The sequence below is a fragment of the Conger conger genome, chromosome 16, assembly GCF_963514075.1.
Source record: "Conger conger chromosome 16, fConCon1.1, whole genome shotgun sequence".
Taxonomy (NCBI): domain Eukaryota; kingdom Metazoa; phylum Chordata; class Actinopteri; order Anguilliformes; family Congridae; genus Conger; species Conger conger.
Window position 1 is genome coordinate 12,155,369 of NC_083775.1, and position 22,467 is coordinate 12,177,835.

At 43.6% G+C, this 22,467-nt stretch overlaps 2 protein-coding genes across 5 annotated transcripts; both read left to right on the top strand.

Annotated features, from left to right (window-relative positions):
• Nucleotides 1–1,165: 1,165 nt before the first annotated feature.
• Nucleotides 1,166–14,030, top strand: rab3db (RAB3D, member RAS oncogene family, b). 2 transcript variants are annotated; one of them, XR_009705571.1, is made up of 6 exons: nucleotides 1,166–1,803; nucleotides 4,859–5,095; nucleotides 8,217–8,335; nucleotides 8,821–8,945; nucleotides 10,363–10,891; nucleotides 12,786–14,030. XR_009705571.1 is itself a non-coding variant. In XM_061224282.1 (5 exons), the coding sequence occupies exons 2-5, from the start codon at nucleotides 4,859–4,861 to the stop codon at nucleotides 10,542–10,544; spliced, it is 663 nt and encodes a 220-aa protein (XP_061080266.1). In that variant the 5' UTR covers nucleotides 1,166–1,803; the 3' UTR covers nucleotides 10,545–14,030. The 2 variants fall into 2 exon arrangements, 1 of the variants encoding a protein (XP_061080266.1); XM_061224282.1 differs by having other exon boundaries at nucleotides 10,363–14,030.
• Nucleotides 14,031–15,123: 1,093 nt separating this feature from the next.
• LOC133114854 (erythropoietin receptor-like) lies at nucleotides 15,124–22,401 on the top strand. Of its 3 annotated transcripts, none has more exons than XM_061224529.1 (9): nucleotides 15,124–15,389; nucleotides 15,806–15,909; nucleotides 16,184–16,350; nucleotides 16,994–17,145; nucleotides 17,917–18,073; nucleotides 18,456–18,543; nucleotides 19,284–19,371; nucleotides 19,635–20,295; nucleotides 21,590–22,401. In XM_061224529.1, the coding sequence occupies exons 2-9, from the start codon at nucleotides 15,833–15,835 to the stop codon at nucleotides 21,955–21,957; spliced, it is 1,758 nt and encodes a 585-aa protein (XP_061080513.1). In that variant the 5' UTR covers nucleotides 15,124–15,389; nucleotides 15,806–15,832; the 3' UTR covers nucleotides 21,958–22,401. The 3 variants fall into 3 exon arrangements, with proteins under 3 accessions (XP_061080513.1, XP_061080512.1, XP_061080514.1); XM_061224528.1 differs by having other exon boundaries at nucleotides 15,125–15,389; nucleotides 15,780–15,909; XM_061224530.1 differs by lacking the exon at nucleotides 15,124–15,389 and having other exon boundaries at nucleotides 15,893–16,029.
• Nucleotides 22,402–22,467: the final 66 nt, after the last annotated feature.

The following is a 22,467-nucleotide window of genomic DNA, read 5'->3' on the forward strand; positions in this document are numbered from 1 at the left end:
GACTACCAAAAATGGACCCCTCAAAACAGCGGTCTGTGTGAAATCACAATACATAGGCTATTTGATTAGCATACGTCTGTTCCCAAGGCTAACCGTCTCTTGCTTATTTATATTACATCCCATACTGGGGATGTAATATAAATACTACCAAACAGCTGACTTTACTCATGAGCACAATGTCTCCCACATAGCTTTAACAAATGTAGCAAATATTTGTTAATGCAAATATTTAATCAGCCATGTGATTAAATATTTACATTAACAAATATTTGCTACAGCAAATAAATGCATAAAATGCTACAGCAACTAAATGCATAAAAGCATGCAGACATGGTCAAGGGGTTCAGCTGTGTTTCAGAACAAATGTCAGAATGGGGAAGAAATGTGATCTTAGTGACTTTAACCATGGAATGATTATTGGTGCCAGACAGGGTGGTTTGAGTATCTTCGAAACTGCTGATCTCCTTGGATGAGGGAAGGGTCAAAGCTGACAGGAAGGTGACAGTAATGCAAATAACCACACATTACAAAAGTGGTATGCAGAAGAGCATCTCTGAACATACAACATATCAAACCTCTTAAGTGGATAGGCTACAGCAGCAAAGACCAATAAGTAAAAAATAAATTTAAAAGTCTAATAAATACCTAATAAAGTGCACAGTGGGTTTATAATGAGCAAGTCTATAGGCCAGAGGTGCCTTGAGTTGGTCTTGCATTTTGGAGTGGACAGGCCACATACAGTGTTGCCAGATTGAGGAATATTCAATATACTTTGTGTCATATTCACATGGTAAGTATGTATGGAATTGAATGATAGTGGATTTATTGGGAAATAGTCTGTAAAACTTGTATGGAAGTCAGTTCACACATGACAAGGTACAGCATTAACTTTAAAGCCTCGGTATATTACATGCTGACTGTTACATCACCCAATTTATGAATGTCAAAGCAATGTTTATTGTAAGAAACAGTTTTACTCATGGTAAATAACTTACTGATGTAGGTTCCACTGTGTGATCCATTATATGGTTATCATTTTTGTCAATGCAGTGTTAAAAAAAAAAGTAATTCTGCATCTCCGAAGAGGTTCGATTATAAATCATGTGCTTTAATATATGCTGTTGTTTACAGAGCGCGCACGCGCGGACCACACCCGCATGTGCCCCAAAGCCAGCGGCTTCAAGCTCTATGCTTTTCACAAACTTATAAGATTCTTTTTCTGGTGTGCAGAACCATTTCCTGGGATTAGGAAAGGAACAACCTGAATGTAAACTAACTTGTTTATCAGCACCCACCTCTCCCACTCCAGCCATATGCCGCTTAGTTTTTTTTATTGTTCCAGAGGGAGGCTGGTTCAGTGCTACGTAATTAGCTGTATTGATTTGGCTCACGGCGGTCTGAATTCTGAATCCGCCGAAGCAGCAATAACAACAACTGTTGTTTGTAATTGTGTTGTACGCTAGCCTTCTAGCATCTATCTGTACGTCTGGTTTGTATAACTCTTTTTCAGTGGCACAGGGATCCATTTCTTGGGAATGTCGCACTGATTGGGTTCCTCAGATGAAGTTGTAGGAAATCCGGGAACGCACTGTACCACCTTCTCCGCACATCTCAGCGGAAAAGGAGCGTGCGACGCAGTGTGGTCTATAGACAGCGAATGGGAGAGAGTGAGTGAGTGAGACAGACCAAGGTGGCTACTGGCTAGGAAGCAGAGACTCACTGCCTAAAAACAAGCACTTTTGAAGTACATAAGCCTCTCATAAGTTACTAGCGTCAGAAACAGCGATTACATCTCGACCCAAGGTACGTGTTTGTTTGTTTGTTTTTACCTCAAAGTTTTGTTTGTTTTCATTTTTATTATGGAGTATTTAATTATCGTAGGTGTATTTTGTTGGCAACAAAAGCTTATTTTTGTCCGGATGGACTAGCTAGCTTGCGAAAGCAACATAGTAGGTGCAAGTAGCTTGCTAGCAAGATGGCTATAATCATAGTTTGTGATAGATTAATTTTATTTACATTATTAGTTCAACAAGCTATAGGTTAACATCATTTTACGTGTAATGTAGGGGAAAATTCTTTCCTAGACACGACAGTAACTATAGCCTGCATATGTTTCTGTCAAAGGACTACCCAGGTTGCATCCGCTTTTAATTTGTCATTTGCACACTGGGCTGTCTTTATTTCAATATACAGCTATTTTAAATACTTTATAACCTTAGTACAGTAGTATAGTAGTAGGAGCTTAGTCTCACATCACTTTCTCTTGTCTTGCACTCCGCCTGCACAAAATGAAAATACAGTAGGCTAACTGTTACATGACAAACATCTCACTGGTCCAAATAAATATTTTGACAAGAGCACGAACTCCGATACCTTTTTAAGTACCAGTTCACTACAAGCGATTCATACAGGATAATTTACAGACTGCTGATACAATGCTACATTCATCATATTATGCCACATGTCCTTTGCAACGGGGCTAATTCTGTAAAAAGAAGTTGACTTTTGAAGGTATTGCCTAAATTGGAGTGTTCTCGGCTCATCCTCTTTTTTTTCTGAGTAAACTCACGTGTCCTACAAAATCGGCTGCAATGATCTCTGACTGAAACCAGTGTAGAGAGTCATAGCACAATAAGTAGTCTAAACATGTGATTTAACACACTGTTTTTTATGATTGGGATAGACATTGCAATAATAGCCAGCTCACTTCACCCACATCTTGACAACAATAACTGATTGTGAAGGAGGTGGTGACTATGTTAAACCCACATCAAAATTGCAAAATAGTTGTGTGTTGAAATATGTTCATGTGTGGTCATGTTCATTTCAAAACCTGACTTTTTGTTGTAACTTTTAAAATGTAAATGTGGCCTTATTCTTCTGCTACAAACCATCCCTTTGCAGTGGTCAATGAAAATTAGCCCTCCGTTCTTTGTTTAATTGGACATTTTGTGTGTCAGGCACATAATGAAATTAGTAGAGACAGAAAGCAATACACAGTTACAGAAAACGCATGTGCACCTTTAATATGTTGCCAATAAGGCACTTTGAGAGTAAAAGGTGTTTTTTATTGTTCTGTAATGTTTGCTGTTGTAGCACTCTTCACCTTGCTTAGTGTAACTATGTCGTTAGGTCATATACATAGGCATAACAACATAGTTACACTAAGCAAGCATACAGTAATAATAATTAAACATGGGGGCACCCCTGAATAGTGTGTCCGCAGTGGCCATTTGTGTGGGATAATGTGTTTTACCACTTAGTATGTATGTTCTACAGATCTGCAGACTCACGGGCAGAGAAAGGCTGCATTCGGTCTGACATGTGACCTGGCTTTTCAGCAGGCTTACAGTTTAAAGTAGGAGAGAAGAAGCAGCTTGTGATCCTTCCCTGGGCAGTGTGTGGAATGGGGCCAGACCATTAGCACACACCCTGCAGGGAAATACGCTGACTAGAATGGCTCTGCTCATTGGATGCCATGCTGGCCATACTGGCCCAGAAGTACATTCTGATCAAATTAGCATATAGTGCCTTGATAGAAGCTGCTAATGCAATAGTATAGTTGTCCACTGTCTGTGTGTGTGTGTGTGTGTGTGTGTGTGTGTGTTTGTGTGGGTCCGCACATGCTCATGTATGTTGATGCAAGATCTTTCTAAAATGTCCAGATACAAATCAATTTGGTCTGTGTTTGTGCGACCAAATGACTGCATTTCTCACGCCCCTTGAGTGTGAGATTGGAACCTCTTTGAAGATGTGGTTTCAAAACTTGTGTAAGACTTGCACATGCCTTAGCACTGTTTCAAAACCAACAGTACGTGGTAGCATAAGCATTACATTCACTCTACAAACAAGACCCGTGGTTTTATAGAAAGCTCTGGACAAAACAAAATCTGCCAACGATTTTCTGACAAAGAAATAAAAAGTTCAAACATGATTTGTTAGAAAACGAACAAAAATAATATATTATCAAAATTCTTTGCTGCTTCTTCGTATAGATGTTTTAGTCTTGAGATGCTGGTGAATTTTCCTGCCTGCCTCTGCCTAGCTCACAGGGGAGCTTCAAATGATTGTTTTTGCATAAATATTTATTCACTTTTGCCTGGGACAAGATAATGAATTCTCATATTGCCAAAATCAAGGGCCTTTCCTCTTTCCTCTGCTGGTTCCTAAGTGCTGTGGGGCTGGGTGTGTTGTTCAGGATCTCAGATTGTGAGTGCTGACTGCATCCTTTGAGCAGACCGGCTAATGGGCTGGATGCCTCATTCTGGGCTGCTGTCCAGCCTGTCAGTCCTCACCAGGGGGGAGTGGGATCAGACACCTCTGATTTATCACCTGGGCCAGGGAGGGGGGGGTAGAGGTGGAGGCGGGGTTACGCCTCTCTTTTCACCCCTCTGATTGGTCCAGCGCTCACTGGGGCTCCTCGAAGAAATGACTCAATTTACTGGAACACATGGGTTGTGTTCCAAGCATATGCATGCTTTACTGGCATACGTATGTGTCAGCATGTTTAGCTCCCCCCAGTTACCCTTGCTCAATAAACTAACTGCCCCTATATACCAATGCTGGCTCACTTATAGATCAAACCACAGTGAAACATTTCATATAGTGGTACAAGGGTCTTATCAGTAGATTCATCTGAAGTGTTACTGCAAAAGTCAAACAACAGATACTGCCCTCTTTGCCCACCACCACACTTGAACACCCTATGGGTCCCAACTTCTCCTACAGGGACCTGACAGGGTTTTCTATGCATTAGCCGTGGCAGTCTTTAGACCAGCCATCTCACCATTATCGGAGGCCTGGCGTGCTAATAACCCGCCCTCCTCTTCGCATCGTCCTGCCGTGCCTCTCCCACTAGATGGCGTCAGCGAGCGATGCCCGCCAGCCGCAGCAGGCCCAGAAGGACGCGGCGGACCAGAACTTCGACTACATGTTCAAGCTCCTGATCATCGGCAACAGCAGCGTGGGCAAGACCAGCTTCCTGTTCCGCTACGCCGACGACTCCTTCACCTCCGCCTTCGTCAGCACCGTGGGCATCGACTTCAAGGTCAAGACCGTCTTTCGAAACGACAAGAGGGTCAAGCTGCAGATCTGGGTGAGTGGGGGGGGGGGCGGGAGAACAGATGCGGCGGGGAGCGGGGAGCAGGTATGGGCCGGGAGATGATGGAGTCACGAGCAGGTTTGTTTTCACGGCCCACCCGCGTACTGTGGACCTGTGTGCTGCAGTGTTGAAAATGTGACTGCTCTTAGACATCACTGTGATGGTAGTAATAGTGCCAAAACAACGCTGTCACAAAATGATGAAAACATAGGACTTATGGCACAGGGGGTTGGGGTCATATTTGCATCTCCAGGGGCGACATGGCTCAGGCGGTAAGAGCAGTCGTCTGGCAGTCGGAGGGTTGCCGGTTCGATCCCCCGCCCGGGCTGTGTCGAAGTGTCCCTGAGCAAGACACCTAACCCGCAAATGCTCCTGACGAGCTGGTCGGGGCCTTGCATGGCAGCCAATCGCTGTTGGTGTGTGAGTGTGTGTATGAATGAGTGAATGGAGAAGCATCAATTGTACAGCGCTTTGGATAAATGCCGGCCATTTACCATTTACCATTCACACGGCACATTACTTCTGGAGTGTGTATCTTTAAGAGAAGTTGACCCTAGGAGGTGAGGAACCAGGAAGCCGTCATTGAGGAGGGGAGACTTTTTTATTGTTGCAAATTAGTTGAATGTGTGTTAGTCGAGTGTAGCACAAAAATAATATTTGAAAATGAATAGCTGAACTCTCATAAGGAAGAGTGGGGAAAAATGAGCAGCATGTTCCAATTAATTTAAAAAGAAAGACCATCTGGAATGGTCCATTAACTAATAGCCAACCATAGCGAATTAGCAGATAGCTAAATCACTACTTCCTCATCTATGTAGGGAGCTATTGTACCAGTGAAAGGCTTGCCTCTGAGCACCTTGTCTGGCAGGTCTGCAAGTGCCTTTTATACTTTTGCTCTTAATTAGTCTGGTTAATCAGGCGTTTCACAGGGTGTTTTTCTCCTTTCTCTCTTAAGCTCTGTATGACACCAGTGCTGCTTACTTTATTTACTTGCCAGAGTGGGAATTGTCATGTTCATTGAACTATAAGTGAATGAACTTATAGTTAAGCCTTTTGGCCTGGGACACCAGTGATGTGTGTGTCATCGGAAGGGTGTTCGTATTATATTAGGCGAAAGCAATATAATATAATAATTGAGCAAGACACCTAACCCCTAATTTCTCCAAATGAGCTGGTTGGTGCCTTGCATGGTTGCCTTCCTTCATTAGTGTTTGAGTGTGTGTGTGTGTGTGTGTGTGTGTGTGTGTGTGTGAGTGTGAGAATGGGTGAATGAGAGGCATTAATTACAAGGCGCTTTGTGTAGCTGAAAGCCGGTACTTGCTGGACAAAGTACTGTGTGAACGCGGGTCATTTATCATTTATATTGAAAAGGATGTCATACCAAATGGAATATACTGTTACGAGAGTTTTGCCTCTCATAACCAGTAAACCCTCATTTGGCCATACCCCTGCTTACTGGTGTTGCACAGAGGGAGTGTAAACGGATGACTGGTCTCTGATTGGATGAGTGCCTGGTTAGTGGTGGGTGACCCCTGCTGGGTGACACCTGGGCAGCCTTTTGGCTGGGGGGTGGGGGTGAAGAGGCTTGGTGTATATTTAAGCTACCAATGGAACATTCAGAGAGACATGGTGTGGTAAAAAATTAACAATAGAGTAATTTGTAGACATTATCTTGTACAAACATCAGCGGCACTGAAATTAGACAGTAATTTCCTCTGAACTCCAATTGCAAATTGAGGGACCAGGATATTGCGCCTTTTTATAACATACGTAATTTTGTGGAGCCTACCCCATTGTATTCGCATATGAACAATCGCAACATCAGATGCTCCTGTTTACCGTTGTCAGGATCGCTGTTCCTCCCGGTTGTCAGACTTCTAGTTCACTCCCATTCATTTTCTGGTCCTCCCCAAAATTAATAGCTAGGACCTGTATAATTCAAAATTCAGAACTCAGCATTAAGGCCAAAGTGTTTTGCAGGTATACACCACATAATGTCTCATAGAAGAGTAGATTTGAGAGTCAGCTTAGAGTAAAGGCAGAGGAAATTCATGCACCCATATAAACAGAGTTCAATTAACTCTCAATATTTTCCTGTGTAATTTGACCTGGGCCTAAATAATTCATCTAGAACGATAAGCCACACACACACACAAATACTGAGAGAGAGCGAGAGCGAGAGGGAGAGGGAGAGGGAGAGAGAGAGGGAGAGAGAGAGAGAGAGAGAGAGAGAGAGAGAGAGAGAGAGAGAGAGAGAGAGAGAGAGAGAGAGAGAGAGAGAGAGAGAGAGAGAGAGAGAGAGAGAGAGAGAGAGAGAGAGAGAGAGAGAGAGAGAGAGAGAGAGAGAGAGAGAGTTGTCTCTATTGTTGACTCGGAAAACAGCTGCAATTCACCTTCAGTGCCTAAATTGCTCACACACTCATGGCTATAATGGAAAATAATCACATGGAACCCAAGTGACCCACTGTTACCTGGGCAACCCCCCAGTGATGTCAAAGCTCTCAATGCAAATTAGGGACTCAGCCCCCTGTTACCGGGCGACCACGAGTGGTGTCTGGGATAGTTGCCATGTCAACACAATACACTCACCTTTTGTTGCTGTTTGATATTTTTCGTCTTTTTGATAGAGTTTTTATGCCACTGTCGACAAAGAGGCGCTGCAGAAGTAGATAGATAGATTTATTTAGGTAGTCGTCCCTTCAATCTACCCTAAACACCGTCTGCAAGGAATCAACAGAATGAACAAAAAAGAAGAAATTAAAAAGCAAAAAGCAAAGAAACATAGCCTTTCATTTCACATTCTAAATCCCTCACCACTTTCATTTACAATTCTCCCCCAGTCAATGAACACCTCCCCCCCCCTCCCCCCAATTCCTGACACTGTTAATGAACACACCACCCCCCCAATTCCCCACACAGTTAATGAACACAGCCCCCCCAAATCCTCCCCCAGTTAATGAATACCCCCCCCCCCCCCCCATTCCCCACACAGTTTCAAACTCAAATTGCTGTGTAAGCTTTTAATACGTGTATACGTTTAGATAGATAGATGGGAGGCTGGGTTTTGCATTGTTTGAGGTGAGTGCGATGTAATGGCAGGCTCTGTGTGTGGCAGGACACAGCAGGACAGGAGAGGTACAGGACGATCACGACTGCGTACTACAGAGGAGCCATGGGCTTCATCCTCATGTACGACATCACCAGCCAGGACTCCTTCAACGCCGTGCGGGACTGGTAAGGGGAAGGGAAACAGGGGAGCCTACACTAAAAAAAAGTATTACTTGTTGAAATTATTGATGGTGGTTCCACACACTATTGAGTATACGGCACTTCAACTTGCCGTATACTCACTTAATAATTTAATCAGTTGTCTGATATACTTCACAATATTGTGCGCACCACTGGCCATAATGATCTCATATTTTAAGTATATTCAATTATTCATTTTTTGGGGTGAGAGAGCAGTTGTCACAATGTTATATTGCCCCCTGCCTGTCCGATTGTCTGTCTGTCCGCCCGCCTGTCTGAATGATTATCCCTTTTTCTTGCCCTATTTTCTGGTTTTGTGTTATATACTTTATCTGTCCCCTTTAGTGTTGCCCTCTTTTCCTCTCTCTGCCCCCATCTTTATTTATCTCCTTTCCTCCCTCTGTCTCTTTCTCTTTTTCTTTCTCATGTAATTACGGTTGGCCTCTTTCGTTTTTAAAACCTTCCCTCAGGGCCACTCAGATAAAGACGTATTCGTGGGACAACGCCCAGGTCATCCTGGTGGGGAACAAGTGTGACCTGGAGGAAGAGAGGCTGGTCCCCACAGAAGACAGCCAGCGACTGGCAGATGAGCTGGGTACGTATGTACCTTCATCATACACACTGATGCATAAATATATACACACCGATGTATAGACCACTATACACATATACACACTGCTACACAGACCAGTATAAACATATACACACTGCTACACAGACCACTATAAACATATACACTGCTACATAGACCACTATAAACATAAGCACTCACAACATACACCATTACAAACAGAACATGACATAGACCACTATAAACTATGAAATACATACAGTACACATAACATGGAACACAATGAGCATATACATGCATAGCTTGCATTCCTTTTATATGTATTGTATGTAGCTCTGGATAAGAGTGTCTGCTAGATGGCTAATATGAGACTGCCGGGTGCTGAAATCCAGGCTTGTCGGAGTGCCAGATACTCTCTAATGCGCGGGTGAGTGGCTCCATGCAGTTTTCTGCCCTCAACAGCACCCTGGGGGCAGACGGCCGTGTTGTGCTTGATCTTTCTACCGTACACCGTTCTACCGTCTAAACTTGCTCCAATGGACCAATTGCAGTTAAGATTGCCGTTTCCCCAATCCCCCTGGCCTGAGCTGAAAAATATACTTTGCTATATTGTATCATTCTTTTAAAGAAATTAGTAAAACAAAGAGGAAAAAAACTAAATCACAGGAAGCCATTGCTGCCTTTTCGGTCTTCTCTTTTAAAAATATTCCCCTGATTAAACACAGGTGTGAGATTAGAGTGCCAGACAACTTTTTTGAAAGAGCACCCCAGGGTGCTGCTGAGGGCAAAAATATGGCTAATCGGGTGAATGGTAAATATATAATTAACCGGGTGAATAGTAAATATATAATTAACCGGGTGAATAGTAAATATATAATTAACCGGGTAAATGGTAAATATATAATTAACCTGGTGAATGGTAAATATATAATTAACCGGGTGAATGGTAAATATATAATTAACCGGGTGAATGGTAAATATATAATTAACCGGGTGAATGGTAAATATATAATTAACCGGGTGAATGGTAAATATATAGCTAACCGGGTGAATGGCAAGTGCAACACACACTAGATTGCAGATAAAAAGCTGAGCAACCTTGATGCTGGTTCTTATCATCATTACATGTTCTTATTTCCCTAAGTGTCTCACTCCACCCCTTTTTCTATGTAATGTGTGAGTGATTCTGAATTTGCTGGATTGCAGTTAATAATTGAAACTGCTATTAATAATTGAATAAGCCCCATTCATGTGAGCTGGCACTCTCTCTACAGTAACTGATGATTTATAAGCTTGTGAGGGACAGCTGAGGACTGCCCTTATGTCCTTGTGTGAACCTCTTTACTGCGGCCCGATCGGGAGGCGAAACACCCCTGTCCACCGGCTCCCCAGCGCTGACGGAAAGTGCTCTGCGCTGACCGCCCTCTCCCCCCGCCCGCAGGGTATCACTTCTTCGAGGCCAGCGCCAAGGACAACGTGAACGTGAAGCAGGTGTTCGAGCGTCTGGTGGACGTCATCTGCGAGAAGATGAGCGAGAGCGTGGACGGAGAGCTGAGCCCTTCCGGCAAGAGCGCCGCCCTGCAGGACGCGCCCCCCCACAACCAGGGCGGCTGCGCCTGCTAGCCGCTGTGCACCCTGGGACTGCACCGCCCGGTGACCTCCGCCCGCTCTACCCCACCTCAATGGAGCCCGTGTCCCAGCACCCCGCAGTTCCCCCCCCAACACAGCCTCGTAATCCCGCATTAACGCACAGCTTTGCTAAGATATGCTGTGACTCCGCCCCCCCCAAGTCACATCTTATTGCGCAAAGTCACACGGAACAACTGGCACCTTCTCTGTGTACTCCTCCAAACCCCCGAGACCGTTCTTCAGCAACTGTTCCTGAATTTACATTCACCCTGTTGGCCGTCTCTGCCTGCTCCCCACTGCCTGTAGCGTAGTGGTTGTGGTACATGACTGGGACCCAAAAGGTCGGTGGTTCGATCCCCAGTGTGGCCACAATAAGATCCGCTCAGCCGTTGGGCCCTTGAGCAAGGCCCTTAACCCTGCATTGCCCCAGGGGAGGATTGTCTCCTGCTTAGTCTAATCAACTGTATGTCTCTCTGGATAAGAGCATCTGCCAAATGCCATTAATGTAATGTCATGTAATCCAGTCTTGTCAGCAACTTCTCTCCCTCCCCCCCGCTCACTGTTGTTTCTGCTGTCTATCGCTCGATCTTTCCTTTATTTTTGCCATCTAAGCCTTTCCAATGTGGTGGCTTCTTTTTAGTTTTAAAAACGGATGAGCTTCTAGTTTTGGCCAGATATTAAGTCCAGTACTTGAAAATATTTCTATATTTTGGACATCGGTAAGATATATTGATTCTAGTCCATCAAAGTGTTGGCATGTCAAAACATATCTTTTAAATAATTCTGACATCAGAAAGTATTCAGACCCCTTCACTTTTTGCACACTTTATGATGTAGATTTAATTTTAAATGTATACAATTGCTGTTTTTGCCCATCAATCTACACTCATAATAACCCATAATGATTTTTTGCAAATTTATGAAAAATCAGAGACTGAAATCTCCACTGAAATTTATCCATTTAAAATTAAATCTAAAACACAATAAAGTGTGCAGAAATGTGAAGGGGTCAGAATAATTTCTGAAGCCACTGTATGTACTGAATATAAAGTCTTATGCCATAGTCATTCATAACTCATGTTCACTACTTTTTTAAAGAGTGTTTAGCCAAATGACAAGCTTAGCCTACATATTCCTCCCTCACTATGACCTATTGTAGAACCTCCCTATAGAGTCCCAACTGATTGCTGATTGCTTATGTGTGGAAATCAAGCAGCCAAAACCAGGCTTCAGGTTTTGAAGCTCATTTCCTGGTCTTATCCAGAGATGCTGCTCACTAGCGCCACTGTGGTTGGCTATAGTATAGGTGTTTCAGCCACCCTTTCAATGTATGTCAATGGTAACAATATGGTAAAAATACAAAGTCACATTTCTTTTTTTTCCCCACAAGAAAATGTCGGTGCAATCTCTGTTTTTCTTCTTCTTCTTTTTTTTCTTCATCTAATGTATCCCCATGTGCCGATTTTCCTCAAGTTGTTGTTTTATTAGGACAATACAGTAATTATTTTTGGAGGAATCAGGGATGCTTAGTGGAGCAGCCACACTCACCAGACTTCATGCCCACATATGGGTTGCCCGTCTCCCTACTGTGCAGTCTCTGGCTCCGAATTATACAACATTGCGGTGCCCGAGAACTTCACTTGCAAGCTTTCAAAGCGCTTGTCATGAGCCCATGGATAGTCAGTGGGTGAAGTCACTAGCACTCGGTCCATATTTGTTCTACAGTCCGTGGGGGAAATATGCAGGGTTGTGTGCCTAAAGCACGTCACGCTTGTTTCAGCTATGTGACACTCATGTACCTCAACATTTCTTCCAAGAGGAAAGTCACCAATCCCTGTAGGAACGTTTAGGAGCATTGCTATTTTTTAAAATATATTTCTGTCATTTGCTCACTAATATCCTCTCCCACATGACCGCACCCATAAACACTGTCTATTACCAAGGCCCAATCCCCACCATTGTACAATAGTTATTATTTTCCCCTCTGTTTGTTTTCAAGGGCAGTGCAAAGCTGAACTAACCAGTGTGTAAGGACGTGACATCATGACCGTAAACTGTGTTTAGCCGTTTTTCAACCCTCATCTCCCCAGACCCGCAGTCAGTGTTCAAACAGTTTCCCATTAATAATGGGTGGAGGCCATGTGTTTTGTTAAAAGTGTCACTTTTGGCTGACTAAGGCTTTTTTCCTAGCCTGGTCCATTTGGCTCTGTCAAATTATTCATTTTTTTCCAACAGGTCAGCATTAATCGGGATCTAATTCCCGGCTGCAGCCTGCCCGTAGAAGGATGTGTATCGGGGACGAGTCGCAGGCGCACCGACGCACGTAATCGCATGCCTGTAAAAGTGGTTTGATGAAATGCCGGGCTTTGACAGTGGTAGGTCTGGAGTGTCGTTCAGCGGTGTGCCCATTCTCAGGCTCAGAGACCGCAAAATGGGGCGATATGCGACGCATCTGTACTGACTGCCTTATTAAGGCCAAATGAAATGGTCCGTGTCTGTAAGAGGGTGTTTGTATTTCAAACACATATTAATATGCTACTGTAAGGGCTGGAGCATGTGAATGGGGGTTAACTGAGCTCTTCTGCCTGAAGGGGGTCTATCTGGGGCTTCGGGAAAAGCCATTCTTCTGCCAGAGCCATTTTCACCGTAACGTGTAGGTTGAAAATACTGAATTATTGGAGTGCACCCACTTCTCTCTCTCTCTCTTCCCTGTCTTTCATATGGACATGGGTGCTTTTCAGTCACAGTTACCGCTGTATGTGTCCATGGTGACAGAGGTGTGTGATGTTCTGCCAAATCTAGGCAATTGGGCCATGCCTGCCTTAAAGACAGACAGAGAGAGAGAGAGAGAGAGATACTATTAAGTGCCATGTGTAAGCAAGATGAAGCTTATACTGTCTTATACTGTTCTGCCTGGTGTACTGTAAGGATGACCTTTTAGGCTGTTATGTAATTCTGTCAGAGACTGTAAATAAACTGCTGTTCATGTTGGGAATGAATAAGGCACAAATGTACTGTTATCTGTGTTGGGGTCCTGCACATAATTAGTGAAGTTCTTGTACTGAGTGAGTCCTTGATCTTTTGGGGGATGGGCACAGGGGAGTGAATAAGGAATGTGTGCATTTGTCTCTCTGTATACACACGCACACCCGCGCACACACCAAGTAAACCCTTTTCCATACTTGAAGCCTCCTATTTGAAGAGGATGTAATATTTAAATGTATTTATCATGAATTAATTGTTGGATTTTGTTTATCTGTTATGTTTGGTGTGTAGTGTTTATGATGTATATGTTATACTTCTTTTGAGAATGGCTAAAATAACAAGGGAAAATCGATCGTTTTGTATCTTATGTCATTCATGCTTCATTTTGATTTAGGGTGCTTAATTTAGGATGTGTATTTGTTCATAAAGCATGAAAGAAACAAATCATGACATTCGTTTTGGAGAAATAAAGATAGCGTTCATGAAAATGCTCAATTGCATGTCATCATTCTCATTGTATACGATTGAGACAGAGGTTTCTGGAGATAGTCTGGCAGTGGAACGTTGGTTTTAATTTCAGCCAAACTTGTGATCAGTTAAGTTTCTACAGAAAACACTTGCCTGTGTTTTATTATTATTATTTTTTTTTTTGCTTGAACATATTGGCACAATGCAAGTGTGACAATTACCATTTGCTTCCTCTTTGAGCGACTCCACAAATTGTTCAGTTTCAGTGACTAAGTGCTCCACAGCCAATCCCTTAAAATGCTACTTTCTGTTTCCACAGCAGATTACAGGGAAATGAAAGTAGCCTATTAGTTGCGAGAGGACCGTTTCCAAAAAGTATTTCGATTGATTGGGAATATGTCTTTTTTTGTAGCAGGAATATAGCTGGCATAATCATTCAGAGTGCAGATACCTCTAAATATCTTATTTTAAACAATTAAAACGCTATAATTCAGTTGTTACTCTCCCATACGAAAACGCAACATGTTGAAATATTTAATATTTCAGCATAGCCTAGAGTGTACATTTGACAATAAGACAATCTAGTCTAAATATCGTTGTGATAAAGTAGCCTAGGCTACATAAAAATGGACTACTGTTGTTTTTGTAACGCAAAATGAACAATGTCAATCTATTCTAACTGGCCTCTGGTAACCTACACCGTCGGTTTAGCCTTTTGTCAGGATATGTTGAGAGGGATGGGGCTGAAAGCAGGCTATCTCACGTGCCAGGGAAACGACAACCTGCACTACTACTGATAACGTCAGCATTACGCAAAACCATGCTGGTGCGACTCCCTGATAAATGACCGTTTGATTAATGTTAACCGCATAATTCAGATTCGCTCTATAATTTGCACAACTATTTTATAAGCACAGCAGATTCCATTTTATTTCTTATTTCGTACATTAACAACCATTGGTATTGTATATGTATATAGTATTATTGTGCCACGCCGCGAATTGACCAATTCACTCAAAACGAATTCATATAACAAAGTTATAATCAATTAACAAGTTGACTTCCACACCCTGAATGCCGTAAACACGTGGTAGGCTACGGTTCCTACAGAACAGTTTGCGGGTTCACTGTTTAGTTTATCTTCTGTGATGCATGTGTCAAAGAGCAACGTTATCGCCTCTTCGTGAGACACAGAATTGTAACGGTGTGCTGTGCTGCTTTAGACTCGTTCTTTGCGGCAAAATAGAGGGATCAATATGTTTTTTGTTCTCAGTTATGACTAAAATATGACCAAAATCAAAACAACAATGCTTAAGAGATTGTTGGCATTTCTTTTTTTTCAAAGGACTTTCTTCGTGAAGGGGGTTCGGGACTTTGAAACCAAAGGTAAAACCATTTATGTTATGTTAAATGACAAAATCGGTTTACTTTAATCTGTCCTGAACATCAGACCCTTGATTGCAGAATTTTGTTTCTTCCGTTTTTCTAAATGCATACGCACGTGCCCTTTATATTGCCCAGACCAATTATTGAAACAAACTAACCTAAGTGTATTTGAAAGCTGTCTGTTGACATTGTAAGTTTCAAAATGTATTTAATCCGTGAAATAAGTAGAAACTTTTTCCTCAGTGATGACTGTCAATGACCAGTAGCTTTCCCATATGTAAGAGATATTATGGCTCAACCTAGTATATGTAATATTGAGCACTTGTAATGTACGTAGCCTAACCATATAATTTTAGCAAGCCATTTTGGTAACTGATTTTGTTCCCTAAGTGGCGCTATTGACCGCTGTTGAGCAGGAGAACCCTAAATGCTTCGCAGAAGGGATGTTGGACCTCACATGCTTTTGGGAGGAAGACAGCCGCAGTGCCCCTGGCCAGTACACATTCATATACAAATACCAGTGAGTGGCACTGCTTTCTCTGGGTGGAAGGCCATAGCCTGGATCATTCAAAAAACAGCAACCCTGAACATCTTAAAATGATTAATTAATTTGAAGACACTGCAGCATCCTTACAAATATGTAAGAACACAAGAGCTAAAATAACTGTTATGCATCTGCTAAGCTTTTATTTATTTTGTAATAAGTTCTATCTATACTCATTCCTCAGTTTTCAGCAGCCCAGTTAATGGGAATTTGCTTTTGTGGGGGAATAAAATGATCATTTCTTCTCCAGGAATGAGAACAGCACTGCTTGTGCTGTGGCATCCCAGTCAGCAGGGGGCGGTAGGACAAGGTATTTCTGTAAGCTGTCCAAGGTCAAGCACTTCGTTTCCTTGGATCTGCAAGTGTTCCAGAATGGAGCACCACTCCACAACCGCAGCCTTTCCATTGACCTTGTGTGTAAGTGTGAGGGAAAAGCTTCATAATGGCTCGTTTGTCAGATTGATTTTAAATGTATTATATATATAATGTATGTATATAATGTATTATATAAAGAAATGCATTTGTCAGGAATGCATTTGCATATCGTAAGAGCAGTGACAGCATGTGCACAGGTTAGGAAGCTATGCTGGTAACTGGTAGCCATGTCACACGATAACATATTGTATGCATTAGGTACTCTTATGCAAACAAGTATTACTGGGGAACCCATTCCTAAATTGCAGGGGCACACAACAAGAATGAGTCCAAGCAAAAACGAATTGGGCCATTTTAAAGTGCCCATGTCCTTGGTAAAAATGTTTTACTGGTGTTTAATATTGGAGGGAACAAGCACTGGTGTGTCCAACTCTATGGAAAACTAAGAGAGAATATTTGGTTGAAAGAAACAAGAACAAAAGGGCGCACCAGCAAAGAAATGCCAACCATTCTAAGCAGGGCCAGAGACTGGGGGGGGCCCAGGATGTGGGGTGTAACTATTTTTAATTTGTTACCCTCCCAATGTATTTTATCCCCGGGCTGAGGATTGATACAGTAGCTGCAATGCTGACTCTGACTCTTGAGCGACGCACTCTCTGAACATCCGCATCTTGACTTTACTCAGTTCTGCTGGATCCCCCCGCCAACCTGACGGTCAGGAGGACTGAGCAGAGGGGCCAGCTGAGGCTGCGCTGGCTGCCCCCCTCCCTGAAGTACATGGCCGAGAGCATGATGTACGAGGTCCGCTACGCCCTGGCGGGCAGTCCCGCGCGAAAGGTACGGTGCACCTGCAGCGGCCGCTACGAGCGTGCTGCCTTTCAATCAATCCATCTCCATTCTGCACTCACTGGTTTCAAGTGATGCCATTTACTGATGTATTTGGAACTTCTTAAGATCGACAATAAAGGTTTACTCGAGCCGAGCCCGAATGTAGTTCATGTGCAATTGCCCTGTGCAATCAAAAAAATTCATATTATTCATATTATACGTAAGAAAATGAAAATTATAATAATATTATATTAAGTCTCTTATTTAGCCAAGATTTTACTGCCTGACACAGATTAAGTTTAGTCCTCCACTAAAATTATGGAGAATACTCATTCAAAATTCACTTTAGTCTAGGAATAGGCTTAAAGGTACAATAGGTAATATTTTTGTGTTAAAACATTGTTACAAGACCAAGCCCTTCCTATCATTGAAAAAGGCTCACTGACATGTTGACTCACTCTCTGCCTGTATTTATAGTCCTTAAATTCGGGTTTCAAAATATGCAGTTGACGGGCTTGCACTCTGTACCAAAACATCATATAGCTATACAATAATTCAAGATCATTGGTTGAAAATTCGTTCTAATTTCCACAGCCAATGGCGTTTCAACATCAGCGCGTTCACAGAGAAGGGGTGGGATAAACAGTGTTGTGGTTTGAGTGTGTTTGTTGCTGCAATTCCTCTCCTGACCGTTACAAGTCTGAAATTACCTATTATACCTTTAATCTGTGTCTGTGAAACCAGCCCTAAATTAACTCACTAAGTGCTCCTTAACCTCAGCTGGAGGTGGTGCGTGGCAACACAGAGTTCATACTGCGCAGCCTGAATGCTGGCACCAGGTACGAAGTGTGGGTCCGTGCCAAGCCTGACGGCCTCACCTACAACGGCTACTGGAGTGCTTGGACGCCCTCGGTCTCCATGGAAACTCCTCCCAGCGGTGATAAGTTTCTCCAGTTGCCCCCCTTAAAGACCAGTCCACTCCAGGCATCTTCATACTGTAGTTCTGAGAATTGTCAGACCAAAATTGTCCTGTATAGATGCAATGCTAACTGTAGCTAACCGATGAGCCAAACTCAATACAGAGCAGCTACACCTAAATTCAGATCTTTTCTGGCTATTATTTTAGTAATGTTGATTTTCACTTGAGTCAAGATGTGATGGCTTCTTTTTTAAACCTTTAAGGTATAAGACCATGAATATTGGATGAGAATGTTCTTAAGTGAATGATGTAACAATCACAATCACATTGAAAGCAGATCTAGAACTGATTTAACTGTCCCATAAAAGTGTTAAAAGGTGGTCTCCTCCTCCCCAAACAGACCTGGACCCACTCGTGATTGGGCTCTGCCTGGTCATTTCTCTAATCCTGACCCTGCTGTCTCTCATGGCGTTCCTGTCCCATCGCAGGTAAGTCTCCACCCTCTCACAGTCCCTTCGGGCCTGCTCACCTCAGGAGCATTCAGCCCTCCTGCATGTTTGTGGCTTGTAGCCATGAGATGGTCACAAAGCTGCATATACTCAGTACCTTTGAGGCCTTCATTACCACACACATTAGAATCATCTGCCTGACATCTTGTTGTGAACTGGGAGGTGCACAACTTTATTTGCTGTAGGCTTCGACGTTTCTCACTCTTACCCATTGCTCTTGCCAACTTTTCTTTTCTACACAAAACTTTACTTTTTGTTTTCACAGAGAGGAATTCCAACTTTTGTTGTTGGTATTTTTGTTTCCAAGCAATCGATTCAGCAGGATGGTAAATGTATCATGGTTTTGCAGGAAAAGGATATCCCTGCTGAATTATGCCCTCCCATCTTGGATGATACGATAGCTCATTTCTGTGCGGATCATAGTTGGAACTAGTAGTATGGGAAGATTTTGATACCAGACCATGGGGTGTATCATTATATCAAAACAAGTGCTTTAGTAGGATCTGACAGTCCTTAAATTGGTTTTACTGAGCATTTGGTCACAAAAGTGAATATATTAGTCAAATAATTATTAGTCCCTTTCAGACAGAAAAGTTTATGACCAACCTCCCCTCTTCTTAGAATGTGCCACTTTCAGATCTTATGAGTTTTTTTTAATAGGATTTTGAGAGAATATTATTTCTCACCTTTGACTGAACACATCTGCTCCTTGACTTCAGGTACTTATGGAAGATATGGCCTGTCCATATTCCCAGTCCAGAAAACCAGTTTCCAGGTCTCTTCACGGTGTATGGAGGTGACTTTCTGGTAAGTGGGAATGCCACTCAGGCTGTATTCTGACCCTATGACCTGCATGCAGCAAAACTCCATAATACGACTTTGTAATACAAGATTTGTGCACTGAGTGCCCTCAATCAGCAGGATCAATCTTGCACTCAGGATGCTCATCTACATCTATTAAAACCTTGACAGCTCAAAGTGCTTTTAATGGAGAGTACTGTTATATTCCTGGCTATGCATTTGTTCCATTCTGTATCTGGACTCTGAAGTCTCTTCCATCTTATTCTAAGGAGTGGCTGGGCCAAAGCAGTGGATGGTTGCAACTGAGGCCTAGCCTCTTCTACCAGGAAGCAATGTCAGGCCCATTGGAGGTGCTGTCCGAGGCCAGTAATGGGCCCCTCAGCCCTGGTCTCACCCTGCTCCCCAGGGCATCCGGCATGCAGCAGGGGGTGAGTGAGGAAGAGGAGGAAGAAGATGACGGGAGTGTGAAACTGGGCTCCACTTCCATGGAAAGGTCGAAGACACCCTCCTATGAGTGCTGGCTGATGGATCAACTCCAGACTCTGCAGAAGCAGCCCATCCCCAGCCCCTGGCCCTCCCTCCTGCAGTCCCAGGATGCTTATGTGACTCTAGACCAGATCTCCCAGCCTGGCAGCAGAGACGGCGTGCCTTCCCCGCCCTTAATACTAGACGATGTTTCTGAAGAGTTGCACGTCCTCGTCGCAGCCCCCGGGAACGCCACGTCCCGCTCCGAACTCGGGGCCCCTTGCCAGGGTTTCAGATCGGGCAGACTGTCCTCCCATTCTGGCTTTGAGTACCCCCAAAATCCCTGGCTGTCCAAGGGACCTGGGTCGCCCTACCTGGCCGTGGCTGATTCGGGCGTCTCCATGGACTACAGCCCCATGAGTTCCAGTACGACTCGATCGGGTGGGGCTGGAAGCCTCTATGCTAGTGAGTACAAGAACTTACCCCAGCACAAGCAGCATTCCAATGGAGAACCCATCCCCACAAGGGGTTGACTGCTAATTTGCAAGCTGTCATGAGGGATTATGAATGAGGAAGAACTTAAAACATACTCACCTTCATGACATCTATGTGGTAGGTAGACAGGAAACTTACAAGTACCATAGACTGAGTGGAACACAAAACAAGATCTTGTAGTCTCCGTTAATGTGTGCGAATCAGATGGAAGGGCCATCTGTTATATTTAAATAATGTAACACAATCCAAATCTGATATGTAAATATACATGTAACTGTAAGTTTTACACAAGTTTTACATGTACATTTAAGTGTCATGTGGGTAAAGGAAGAAATGTGTGGTAGCTCATAACCGTGTTAAATAATTATGAAAGTCTTAAACCTAAGTGTGTCAAAAATACATTTGAAAAGTTCACTCCAGTTCTTGCTGTAGGCTCTTAGCAGGCCAGTGCTGTTTTTGAAGTGAAGGCATGTTTCCAAGCTGCGCAACTCAGAACATTGGGTTAGCCAAGAAAGCAATTTCTTGCAAGTAAATTTACTTGTTAGCATTTTCTGTCAGAGGGGGATTAAGTTGGCAGAAAAGCCAAAGAAAAGAGTTGGACAGCACTGCTCTGCAGTGTTTGGGTTTGTTATAGTAAAGTTTTACTTTTCCTTCCAAGTTTAGGATTTACTTTCAGTATTACATATTGTGAGCTGCATTCCGGTAAGTACGAACACTGTCAAAGTTATCTTGACTCAAACAGGCTGCAGGGGGCATCTCAACCCATATAACCAAGAGGAGTTTTCATGTGTTCATCACCATCAGGTTATAACTACAGACTGTGGCCTCTCAACATTGACAACAAAAATGTCTGTCTCCTCCTCCCACTCCACTCTTGATACTCCTTTTTCAGAGGATTATGTGTTTACTGACCACATAATATTTGATTCTGTGAAGATTTCACACCTGTTGTGTTGTCAAAACCTGTTCAAAATCTCCACATGCTGAAAACTTGTTGCAACCATTTTTAATCACCACGGTTCTTTCATAAAGGTAATGTCTGCCCATTAAGTCAAAATGTACATTCTAGTTTATTGGATTTGACTGGAAGTATTTTTCCATGGTTCCATGGGTCTTTTTTTATTTTTATTTTTTATAATGTACATATAAATATACTTTATACATTCAGTTGAAACGGGTGCTATGCAGAGCATCCCCCTGGGTCATTCGGTAGTGTATGAGTGTTCATTCCATGGACGCCCATTCTTTTGCTCGGTTCTCTCAGCTGACCAACGAGAACTCCACTGCACCATTTTGGCGAACTTCCAATCGCCACTGCCGTCCGAGTATCGGGCCTTCTCCCTTACCGGCGGCGTGGGTGGCGGTGACGCCCGCACCGGAGAAGTAGATCTGCCAAGCGGCCCCCGGCTCCCCGGCAGTGCCGGGAAGGGCGCAGCTCCAGTCCCGGTCGAGGGTACCCCGTACGGGGAAGTAGCGGTCGAGGACGGAGAGGACGGGATCTGGAGCCGGCAGCTCGCTGCCCGCGTGCCCCTGCCTGCCGGTGTCGAAAGAGACGATGACCCGACAGGGAGCGCAGGCCCCGCCCCTCTCCTCCAGCTTCCCGGTGAGGAAGGCCGCCGTGTCGGCCAATAGGGCCGCGATGTGGGCGGCGGCCAGCTGCTCCTCCGTCTCAGGCCCCGCCCCCGCACCCAGGTAGCGCTCCAGCCCGTCCAAGATGAGCAGGGAGGCGGGGGCGGCGGGCCCACAGGCAGACTCATGCAGCGAGGCCACGTCCTGCAGCAGCTCCTCCCGAGACCTGGGGTACATGAACTTTATTTTCTGGGGGAGGGAAAAAAGCCCAAAATGTCTGTCAGTTCATGAACCATATGATCAAATAAGAAAACTAACTTACTTACAACTTGTTGTTTACTTGCTTGGAGCATTCATTTTCAAGAGGCAACTTAAAACATTTTACAGATATTTTTAGTTTATTCATCTTGATTGTTACTGCTCTAATATGGGATGGCAGTGTTTGATTCTGGGGTGCTGTTGTGCCCTTGTGCTGAATTGCTTCAATAAAATATCCATTTGTATAAATGGGTTGTGTAATCTGTGAATAAGTGTCTGCAAAAAGCCTTTAATATGCTACACAAATATCCTACA

What these genes read in the sequence shown, in the direction of transcription:
- LOC133114854 (XM_061224528.1), top strand. Translation starts at nt 15,290, where the DNA reads ATGACCAAAATCAAAACAACAATGCTTAAGAGATTGTTGGCATTTCTT. An exon ending in TCGGGACTTTGAAACCAAAG is followed by an intron (nt 15,390 to 15,779) that starts GTAAAACCATTT and finishes TTGTTCCCTAAG; the next exon opens with TGGCGCTATTGACCGCTGTT. An exon ending in CGGGCAGTCCCGCGCGAAAG is followed by an intron (nt 17,146 to 17,916) that starts GTACGGTGCACC and finishes CCTTAACCTCAG; the next exon opens with CTGGAGGTGGTGCGTGGCAA.
- rab3db (XM_061224282.1), top strand. Translation starts at nt 4,859, where the DNA reads ATGGCGTCAGCGAGCGATGCCCGCCAGCCGCAGCAGGCCCAGAAGGAC. An exon ending in GGGTCAAGCTGCAGATCTGG is followed by an intron (nt 5,096 to 8,216) that starts GTGAGTGGGGGG and finishes TGTGTGTGGCAG; the next exon opens with GACACAGCAGGACAGGAGAG. An exon ending in TTCAACGCCGTGCGGGACTG is followed by an intron (nt 8,336 to 8,820) that starts GTAAGGGGAAGG and finishes ACCTTCCCTCAG; the next exon opens with GGCCACTCAGATAAAGACGT.